Genomic DNA, 11,433 nt, shown 5'->3' with positions numbered 1-11,433 from the left:
AAGACATTTCCAGGGGCAGATGTGGACTCTGACCACAATCTATTGGTTATGACCTGTAGATTAAAACTGAAGAAACTGCAAAAAGGTGGGAATTTAAGGAGATGGGACTTGGATAAACTAAAAGAACCAGAGGTTGTACAGAGATTCAGGGAGAGCATAAGGGAGCAATTGACAGGAATGGGGGAAATAAATACAGTAGAAGAAGAATGGGTAGCTTTGAGGGATGAAGTAGTGAAGGCAGCAGAGGATCAAGTAGGTAAAAAGACGAGGGCTAGTAGAAATCCTTGGGTAACAGAAGAAATACTGAATTTAATTGATGAAAGGAGAAAATATAAAAATGCAGTAAGTGAAACAGGCAAAAAGGAATACAAACGTCTCAAAAATGAGATCGACAGGAAGTGCAAAATGGCTAAGCAGGGATGGCTAGAGGACAAATGTAAGGATGTAGAGGCCTATCTCACTAGGGGTAAGATAGATATCGGCTACAGGAAAATTAAAGAGACCTTTGGAGATAAGAGAACGACTTGTATGAATATCAAGAGCTCAGATGGAAACCCAGTTCTAAGCAAAGAAGGGAAAGCAGAAAGGTGGAAGGAGTATATAGAGGGTCTATACAAGGGCGATGCACTTGAGGACAATATTATGGAAATGGAAGAGGATGTAGATGAAGATGAAATGGGAGATATGATACTGCGTGAAGAGTTTGACAGAGCACTGAAAGACCTGAGTCGAAACAAGGCCCCCGGAGTAGACAATATTCCATTGGAACTACTGACGGCTGTGGGAGAGCCAGTCCTGACAAAACTCTACCATCTGGTGAGCAAGATGTGTGAAACAGGCGAAATACCCTCAGACTTCAAGAAGAATATAATAATTCCAATCCCAAAGAAAGCAGGTGTTGACAGACGTGAAAATTACCGAACTATCAGCTTAATAAGTCACAGCTGCAAAATACTAACACGAATTCTTTACAGACGAATGGAAAAACTAGTAGAAGCCAACCTCGGGGAAGATCAGTTTGGATTCCGTAGAAACACTGGAACACGTGAGGCAATACTGACCTTACGACTTATCTTAGAAGAAAGATTAAGGAAAGGCAAACCTACGTTTCTAGCATTTGTAGACTTAGAGAAAGCTTTTGACAATGTTGACTGGAATACTCTCTTTCAAATTCTAAAGGTGGCAGGGGTAAAATACAGGGAGCGAAAGGCTATTTACAATTTGTACAGAAACCAGATGGCAGTTATAAGAGTCGAGGGACATGAAAGGGAAGCAGTGGTTGGGAAGGGAGTAAGACAGGGTTGTAGCCTCTCCCCGATGTTGTTCAATCTGTATATTGAGCAAGCAGTAAAGGAAACAAAAGAAAAATTCGGAGTAGGTATTAAAATTCATGGAGAAGAAATAAAAACTTTGAGGTTCGCCGATGACATTGTAATTCTGTCAGAGACAGCAAAGGACTTGGAAGAGCAGTTGAACGGAATGGACAGTGTCTTGAAAGGAGGATATAAGATGAACATCAACAAAAGCAAAACAAGGATAATGGAATGTAGTCTAATTAAGTCGGGTGATGCTGAGGAAATTAGATTAGGAAATGAGGCACTTAAAGTAGTAAAGGAGTTTTGCTATTTGGGGAGCAAAATAACTGATGATGGTCGAAGTAGAGAGGATATAAAATGTAGGCTGGCAATGGCAAGGAAAGCGTTTCTGAAGAAGAGAAATTTGTTAACATCCAGTATTGATTTAAGTGTCAGGAAGTCATTTCTGAAAGTATTCGTATGGAGTGTAGCCATGTATGGAAGTGAAACATGGACGATAAATAGTTTGGACAAGAAGAGAATGGAAGCTTTTGAAATGTGGTGCTACAGAAGAATGCTGAAGATTAGATGGGTAGATCACATAACTAATGAGGAAGTATTGAATAGGATTGGGGAGAAGAGAAATTTGTGGCACAACTTGACCAGAAGAAGGGATCGGTTGGTAGGACATGTTCTGAGGCATCAAGGGATCACAAATTTAGTATTGGAGGGCAGCGTGGAGGGTAAAAATCGTAGAGGGAGACCAAGAGATGAATACACTAAGCAGATTCAGAAGGATGTAGGTTGCAGTAGGTACTGGGAGATGAAAAAGCTTGCACAGGATAGAGTAGCATGGAGAGCTGCATCAAACCAGTCTCAGGACTGAAGACCACAACAACAACAACATCGTATAAAGCACAATCGGCACTACAATCAAATATTTCCCACTTTAAAATTTTTTTGTCGCTTGCAAAGTGTCGCAATCTAAATTCAAAGTTCAATATCTCTGCAAAAATATATCAGTAATAGCGGCAATTTTCTTAAAAATGTCGTGACACGACACGGCCATTTGGGTGGACTTTTAATAATTTTTCTTATGTCTTGACAACCCTTTTAGTGTTCGAACAGTCTTACGCGTATCGATTTTCCGTCATTTTCAAAGGATAAAAATACAACACAAAACTGGAATCGGAAGATACGGAAATATAATGTATACGAGACATATTGCAACGACTAAAACATGGCTTCCTAGCTTACCGGTGTTACGTCAGTCAGGTCCGAATTCTACCTGGAGCAAGGATGTGTGTGATGTCCTTAGGTTAGTTAGGTTTAAGTAGTTCTAAGTCTAGGGGACTGATGACCTCAGACGTTAAGTCCCTTAGTGCTTAACAGCCATTTGAATCATTTGAAAATTTCCATGTTAAACCTAAATGAGGTGATACAGCAAAACTAACCTGTCGCAAGAATTCGCAATATTACTGTGAGTCTGTCTTTTGCGGATGTAGATGAGTCACTTTACTGAGTACGTATTGAAATGTACTCTCCTTTATTAGCATGTAGCTAATTTTCATACGGCTTTATGTTCTCAACCTCCAGCTTCCGTTAAGAAATTTTGTTAAATGCTTTTATTATCTCGCCGTGAAACCCATGGCTTCAACTAAGCATGCTTTCTTTTCATTTTTTTCTGCTCCTCTTCCAAATACGAACATAATGCAATCTTAATACACAACTGTAGGGCATAATAATAACTTTTTGTCTGCCATTCTGACACTTTGACGAAATATTGAATGAGAGCATAAAACTACCTTTTTTCGGCACGTCAAACATCTTTGTCCAATATTTGATCAGATTTCTTTGTCCAATAAATTTGATTGTGTAATAGCCCTCTTATCCGCGGGAAAGGTTCTCAAACTGACAGCATGGTGAGTGGACATGGGGTCAACCTTGGCGGACTGAAACGATAAAAAATCCCCACTCGTATACACGATTGAACGTGCGATCTCTCGGAATTGTGTCCAGCACTCTACTTGCTAGACCATCGCGCCAACTAAAAAATTTGTGAGAGTACTCCAGTTAGCTACCTTACCACATTTGACGAAGGAACAGTTAGTTCGGGGAATAACTGAATTCAATGGAGTCTTTGAGCTTCATATCTTATAAAACTACTTTGAACATAAAAAATTTCTGCAATTGCTCTACATTTTTTATAAGAGAGCAGCATATCCATTATTCCTCTGCAACGTAACCCACTTACAGATATACGTGAAAACGTTGTAATATAACAGAATAATAGAAACACCTGGCATACAGTTTTTTTCTGAGGGACAACGTTATCTGCTAAGTTAAATATATATTTGAAAAACACTACTGTTTATTTCCGTCATATGTAATTAGTAGGAGCGTGTATTGGAGTCCAACGGCTGTATCTATGCGCGTAGTGCACTTCCCCGCCAAGATATCCCCGTATCTCCATGCCTAACGATATGACGTGATGTACCATGTCAAGAGCGTGTGAAAGAATGGGCGTTTTTCTTTGCACTGTAACCTTCCGAAATTTGGCATTTCCCGTTCGTGGCATACCACCTGTTGCACTTTGTGAGATAAGATCAAGATAACTGTGATAATTCGATAAATGCTGTGATATATAAGCTGTAGCCTCCACTCGTTATCCATAGTAGCTACACTCGCTTAGAATCGTCGAAAGCTCGGACGAGTTTCCGACATGAATCTACGAGGTGAGTTACATCAATAGCTTATTCTACCGTCTCCATTTGTTTCCTGCTTTTCTCTTTCAAAGGATTTCCAATACAAATATGTTAGATATACACTAGGGATCTTCTCTATACCAGGTACGTTTCTGTTTATGATTATGAGCGATTCCCAAGTGTATTGTCACAGGGAATAGGGTGCAACGTTTTCATCTCGTCGGAAAGTTTACCACTTGTGATTTGCAGATTTTTTGATTCGTTATTGTAAGTACAGCAAAATTCAGTTAATTGAAAGGCGAATGAACAATCAGGAGAAGGTCAAATAGAATTTATGGGTTCGTTGCTTATAGTCACAAATTTAAAACTTACTGAGCTCTCAGTGGATGTATTATGATTGATACCACTCGGTTTAGTTTCTTATTCTACTGTTCCGGTATTTGACAGAAGTTTTTCCGGTATCTTGAAAATCATTTATTTCCTTCGTTCACGAAAACATGATTTTGTCCAGATGGGTCAAACAAGGCACTATTCTGGGACAGAATTTCACTGTTAATAAATGTTATGCAGTACACCTTTACTGTTTCTTTAGCTAATAGTACCTGAAGAGGGCTACTGGACGTGTCTTTGAAGTAATGTACACGAAAGTGGTTTTATCACTGTTGTGAAAGTCACGAAAATAGTACTGAAAGGCTTTACTCCTAACCGCTCAGAAAATAAACGACTATCCCAATGCTCTCACCCCAGTTGCTGCACCTCTTTACCCCGAATCATGAGGTAAAGTTAGGAAAAGTATACACATTCTTTAATTGTGTACAGGGATTCAACAGCCGAAATTATTGTTGTTCTTATGGTCTTCAGTCCGTAGACTGCTTTGACGGAGCTCGGTGTGTTACTCTATCCTGTGCCTGCGTCTTCATCTGCTAATAACTACTGCAGCCTGCAACCTTCTGAATCTGCTTGCTACATCATTTGTTGGTCTCAACCTACGATTTCCCCCCATCCACCCCCACCATTCCCCCCGCCCCCCTAGTACAAAATTTAAGATCCCTCGATGTCCCAGAAAGTGTCCTATCAAGTCCCTTTTTCTAGTCAGGTTGAGCCACAGATTTCTTTTCTCCATTTTTCTAATTAGTTACGAGACCTATCCATCTAACCTTTAGCATTCTTCTGTAGTGCGACGTTTTGCGAGCTTCTATTCTCTTCTTGTATTAAATACTTATAGCCGTTTATCGACCATGCACGAAAGATTTCCCAACACTTAAATCTTAATTCCGTTTTCCGTGTCTTGCTTTTGTCAACATTCATCTCGAATCCTCCTTTCAAGACACTGTCGATTTTGTTCAACTGCTCTTCCAAGTCCTTTGCTGTCTCTCACAGAATTACATTGTCACAGTCAAACCATAGTTTTCATTTTTTTCTCCCTGCTTCACTCCCTTATCAACCACTGCTTCACTTCTATGGCCCTTGGCCCTTATAATTGCCGTTCGGTATCTGTAAATTTTGTCATTTTGTAAATAGCGTTTTACTGCCTTCGGAATTTGAAGGAGAATACTCCAGTCAACATCGTGAAAAGCTTTTTCTAAGCTTACAAATTCAAAATTACTATCAATGAAAAAAAATTCCTAATTTAGCAGGCCGTTCTGGAAGACCAGTATCCTATTTATGTTCAAATTAGTGTTTAACTCTGGGCTAGACACGTCTTGGCCAGGACCACGTTGTCTTCAATATTCTCATATCAGCAACGATTTCATTCATCTCATTGCATGTAACTGCTGTTTTTCCTAATCCATGTGTACACTGCCGTGTTATTTACATGATGTGTGTGGAAAAATGTTTCAAGGCTGAAACGAATGAGCTAATTAACCGTGATTGCTACATTGCTGCATGTAGTACTGTTTCTTTCACATGGTTACTTTATTTCCACAAAGGTTGATTGTGAATTTTCTTTAAAGGTAGTACAGCATTCGAGAAAACAAGGCATTCATTTTACGAGAGCTTCACTGGACTTCTTCTGTAATATTTAGAATTCAGTGGCTGCTTTTGTACTACATCACTGGTCAAACTTGTGGTTCACTCAGTACATCAGTATCTACTTAAGTCGAATGAGATGACTGTAGCTATAAAATGATATAGAAAGCCTCCAGTTCGGTATTCATAAAAAACATATGGGTGCCGATTGTTTTTGCAGTAAATGAGTATTCTCTGCTTACAAAAAATTAAATGTTGTCGTTGCTTGCTCCATTGTGGGTTAGTCAACATTAGGCGTAGACCGAATAATCGCAACATTTTCTAGTTTCTGAATCGATCGAAGCCACGGAATCAGGAGTGACAGTTATTCCTTTTAATGACAGACGTAAAACATTTCATGGTGTAATCTAAAAGTCCGTAATTACGGCTGTGGACTATCCAGTTGTTCCAAAGCCGTAGGACGCAGGAAAAAGATAGAAATTGGCTATCCCGTTCTCACGAAGTATATATCCTACCTTGCCGGCTATTTGAGTAAATTCATACTTAGGGTTGTTGTATTATTTAAACCAATGAGTAGAATGTAGAGGATTGTGTACTGCACTAGGTTTCCTATTTGCTGCACTACCCATGTTAGTTTCTTTTATCTTCCTTATTCTCTTTTGTATATCTACTCTCGCCGAGGATTAATATTTCAGTTTACAATCATGGAAGGTACAGAACTGCATCTTAATCACAGTTTTTTTTCATTACGACATTCTGACCTGCATTAGTTTCAAATGCATGATGCACTGTATGAAATTCATAATTTTGAAAGTATTTGATGGTATTACATAGCTGTACGAATACTGCAGTAATAATTTTTTGAAGATTCTTGGGCTTTTACCTTAAAATATGAAACGTTTGGCCTGTTTTTGCCCCGCTTTCTTGTTAGGAACATCTGACGTGACAGACGACTCCGATATGAAACCGTATTCAACAGTGCTGGCTGTAAGGATCTCTTGTAAATCTGAGCCTCAAGACATCGAGTAACGTAATTGTTGTAGTTATGTTACTGCCGTTGGCGGACAGTAAAGGTAATGGGAGTATTACGACCCTTTACTGAAAGCTTTTAACTGACAAATGCCGATATAAATGGCTAAACTTTTAAGAATGACAATGACAGCAATATCATACCACTGTTCATAACGGATTTAAAGTTCACTTTAAGTTACAACAAGAGCCCGAATTTATTTATTTTAGATGTATCACTCTCCACACTCTTCAAACTGATCTAGAAGCTCAACCGGTATTGGTGTATAACAGTGAGTGATCACAGAGGAAACAGTAGTTTTCCCCGCCTTCCTCGCGTGTAATATACCCTGGACTTCGATCGCTTTAAAACGATCTGTCTAATGCGAAAGTTGTCTTGGAACGATCTTGATTTTTCAATTACAAACATAAGGAGGAAAAATAAGATTATTTGTACTTTACATTACCTATAACTATCAGAAAATGTTACACTGCTTCTCACCATGAACTTGAGACGTTGGATTGCAGTCAGGTTGTCACATGTTTAGCTTTCAGCGAAAGCCTTCTCTAGAAAGCAAAACACACAAGCACACATACACATTCATTCACACAAGCTAGCACGACTCAAGCACACTAGAGCGCCACATCCGTCAACTCGGACTAGCAAAAACGGTTCTAGCTGCCGCACATGGCGGCCACATGTGAGTGAAGCGTTTTAGGTTGTGTAAATGAATTCGTGTGTATGTGTGTATTTACATTTTTGGAGAAGGCTTTGGCTTAATGCTAAATGCGTAACAATTTTTTTCGTTACGCTCGTCTGCAAATCAACAGTTCATCTTTACAGTGAGAAGCAATCCATCCTTTCCCTTATACTGTTCATATTCCCACTAGGAGATTCTATGACTATCAGATAAGCGTATAACTGTTCCCCAAAGCGTTGGGTACCGGGAGGTTGTGGTCTCAGAAAATAGCCGAAAAATATTTCCGTATTTGTAAGATACACTACTTTAGCAAGTAAATGTTGCAACAGCCTGGTAAGAATTAGATGTTCAGTCATGTCATTCAGTGTTACATAACTGGATTTTACTACATTTCATAAAAATTATTGAATTGTGTGTAACGACGTGAATTTAAACACGATGAATAGTAACTCAGCAATTGGCATGATTCGCATTTGCATCAACAAACACGTTTCCAAACTTTCTCACGGACTTGATCTCGGGTTCACAGCGAAACACAAACGACAGGTCATTCTTTTTCTGCAAGAGAAATATATAATAGGATTAACATAGCGTTAGAGTTGATATTTTTGTAATGGGAAGAGTAATTCAATGTGCTATCTTCGAATACAGCCTGACGAGTTAGTTTGGCAACGAAATAAAACTTCTTCCTGACGGAAAAGTACATGACTCTACACCCAAAGAGTCCATTCGTACAGTCATTACAATAACATAAATGTTTCCCAGTAAATAAAAGAAACCTCTCGTCAACTGCACGTCATCCTACACCAGCTTTTGTCCTTTGTAGAGGGCAAGTGTATCATGAGAAACCTTGTTGGGACTCCAGAATTAAAACATACAACTCCAGTAGTTTTCCAGTGTACTATGGAGCCATGGTCATGGAATTTTTTGTTTAAAGAAAATGATCTGTTATCGCCTCATCGAAACCATACACAAACTGTATCATTCGATCTAGGAATGTACGGAGAAATAATTACCAATAAGTATTTATAAACCAAGAAGGACGTCAGGCATAGGGTGTAATATGGGCATAGGGTATTATCCATTTTGTTTAAGTTTCTTTCCATCTATTTATTAAAATTATCAAAAAATTCACTTCTGTGTTAGGACAATAAATAAAGTGGCAACCAGTATAACAGCAGAGGGCAAAAAATATTGGTTTAGCACCCAAAGGCCACTACAATTCCAGTATGATATTCTATTTGAGTCAAACTATGGAAAATTTAGTCTTATGTGTGAAGTAAGCTGTCAGTTTATAATAAATTTTAACAAACAGAATGTCTGTAAGCAAAAGATAATTAATGTTGACACTTCTTCTATTTCAGCAAGTGTATTAACGACCGTGTTAGTCGTAATTGCTACTGCTGCCGTCCATGCATCACCTGTAGGGGACTGTCCGCCAGTAGATCCAGTAGACCACACAGACCATCTACCAGACAGCAAAAACTGTTCACTTTTCTACAAATGTGATCACGCAGCTCCTGTACTGTTTGAATGTCCTGATGGGTTGCACTTCAACCCTACACTGGAAGTCTGTGACTGGCCAGATAGTGCAGGTTGCACAGGTGGATCAGCATCAACTCCAGCATCAAGCTCAACAGCTAAGCCTCCTCCACCAGGAGACTGTCCAGCTGTCGGCACATGCCCAATATATGAAGATGAGACTTCTATTGCTAAGCACCTTCCACATGCCTCAAACTGCAGTCAGTTCTGCAAATGTGACCATGGGAAACCCGTGACGTTCGACTGCCCTGCTGGACTCCACTTCAACCCTACTCTGGAGGTATGTGACTGGCCAGAAGATGCAGGTTGCACAGGTGGATCAGAATCAACTCCAGCATCAAGCTCAACAGCTAAGCCTCCTCCACCAGGAGACTGTCCAGCTGTCGGCACATGCCCAATATATGAAGATGAGACTTCTATTGCTAAGCACCTTCCACATGCCTCAAACTGCAGTCAGTTCTGCAAATGTGACCATGGGAAACCCGTGACGTTCGACTGCCCTGCTGGACTCCACTTCAACCCTACCCTGGAGGTATGTGACTGGCCAGAAGATGCAGGTTGCACAGGTGGATCAGCATCAACTCCAGCATCAAGCTCAACAGCTAAGCCTCCTCCACCAGGAGACTGTCCAGCTGTCGGCACATGCCCAATATATGAAGATGAGACTTCTATTGCTAAGCACCTTCCACATGCCACAAACTGCAGTCAGTTCTGCAAATGTGACCATGGGAAACCCGTGACGTTCGACTGCCCTGCTGGACTCCACTTCAACCCTACTCTGGAGGTATGTGACTGGCCAGAAGATGCAGGTTGCACAGGTGGATCAGAATCAACTCCAGCATCAAGCTCAACAGCTAAGCCTCCTCCACCAGGAGACTGTCCAGCTGTTGGCACATGCCCAATATATGAAGATGAGACTTCTATTGCTAAGCACCTTCCACATGCCTCAAACTGCAGTCAGTTCTGCAAATGTGACCATGGGAAACCTGTGACGTTCGACTGCCCTGCTGGACTCCACTTCAACCCTACTCTGGAGGTATGTGACTGGCCAGAAGATGCAGGTTGCGCAGGTGGATCAGAATCAACTCCAGCATCAAGCTCAACAGCTAAGCCTCCTCCACCAGGAGACTGTCCAGCTGTCGGCACATGCCCAATATATGAAGATGAGACTTCTATTGCTAAGCACCTTCCACATGCCTCAAACTGCAGTCAGTTCTGCAAATGTGACCATGGGAAACCCGTGACGTTCGACTGCCCTGCTGGACTCCACTTCAACCCTACTCTGGAGGTATGTGACTGGCCAGAAGATGCAGGTTGCACAGGTGGATCAGCATCAACTCCAGCATCAAGCTCAACAGCTAAGCCTCCTCCACCAGGAGACTGTCCAGCTGTTGGCACATGCCCAATATATGAAGATGAGACTTCAATTGCTAAGCACCTTCCACATGCCTCAAACTGCAGTCAGTTCTGCAAATGTGACCATGGGAAACCCGTGACGTTCGACTGCCCTGCTGGACTCCACTTCAACCCTACTCTGGAAGTATGTGACTGGCCATACCGTGCTGGCTGCGCAAGTAAATCAGGATCAACCGTAGCGTCTAGATCATCTACAGCTTGACCAACAAGTATGCCTCTGCAGATGGTCCAACATCAGCTACACCAACTACTGCAGAACCAAAGAGCTCCATAGGGTCAGGTGATCAAGACCCCTACAAGTCAATGTGATCATGCCGTGCTTATGATCTAGTCCTTATTGCCCAGTATCTTGCATATAAAACCAACAGTACTGTATATTGTAGAAGATGTAGCAATAATCTGGATATGTCTGGGTGACTGCATTTGTGTGTAAAACTACAGGATTTTGACTGGCCTTCTTGTACTGGTTGTGAATCACTGAAAAGTGCATTTATTTATTTGAACTGTATATTATGTTAAAAATTTTTATGCTAATGTGATTATGTATTGTACACATTCCTTTCAGAACGTATAATAAAGTCATATGTTTAATTCTAATAAACTCCCTCTTCATTGGCATGGACGCAACACGTCAGATATATACAAATATGTCTGTAGATCAACTGAAATGTGCTATAAATTTTTGCTTTTATACCGATATCATAATCAGCATTCATAACCGAAAGTTGAAACGTCCCCTTTGAACAATTACACATGACTGTGCTTAACCTGACACACAATATTTTGTTAGCGCAA

General features: G+C 40.5%; 1 protein-coding gene across 1 annotated transcript; it reads left to right on the top strand.

Moving 5' to 3' along the window:
* Positions 1 to 8,520: 8,520 nt before the first annotated feature.
* Positions 8,521 to 10,947, top strand: LOC124788877 (chitin-binding domain protein cbd-1-like). Its single transcript, XM_047256161.1, has 4 exons — positions 8,521 to 8,702; positions 8,827 to 9,002; positions 9,045 to 10,796; positions 10,862 to 10,947. The coding sequence occupies exons 1-4, from the start codon at positions 8,521 to 8,523 to the stop codon at positions 10,945 to 10,947; spliced, it is 2,196 nt and encodes a 731-aa protein (XP_047112117.1).
* The last annotated feature ends 486 nt before the right edge of the window (positions 10,948 to 11,433 follow it).

Source organism: Schistocerca piceifrons, chromosome 3 (genome assembly GCF_021461385.2).
Source record: "Schistocerca piceifrons isolate TAMUIC-IGC-003096 chromosome 3, iqSchPice1.1, whole genome shotgun sequence".
Classification (NCBI taxonomy): Eukaryota; Metazoa; Arthropoda; class Insecta; order Orthoptera; family Acrididae; genus Schistocerca; species Schistocerca piceifrons.
The sequence above is the reverse complement of the archived record's forward strand: the minus strand, read 5'-3'. Positions and strand labels throughout refer to the sequence as shown.

Excerpts from the sequence above, each read along its gene's own strand:
- LOC124788877 (XM_047256161.1), top strand. The coding sequence starts at position 8,521 with ATGAGAAACCTTGTTGGGACTCCAGAATTAAAACATACAACTCCAGTA. Across the intron at positions 8,703-8,826 it reads GGAGAAATAATTACCAATAA|GACAATAAATAAAGTGGCAA; the intron begins GTATTTATAAAC and ends CTTCTGTGTTAG. Across the intron at positions 9,003-9,044 it reads TTTTAACAAACAGAATGTCT|CAAGTGTATTAACGACCGTG; the intron begins GTAAGCAAAAGA and ends CTTCTATTTCAG.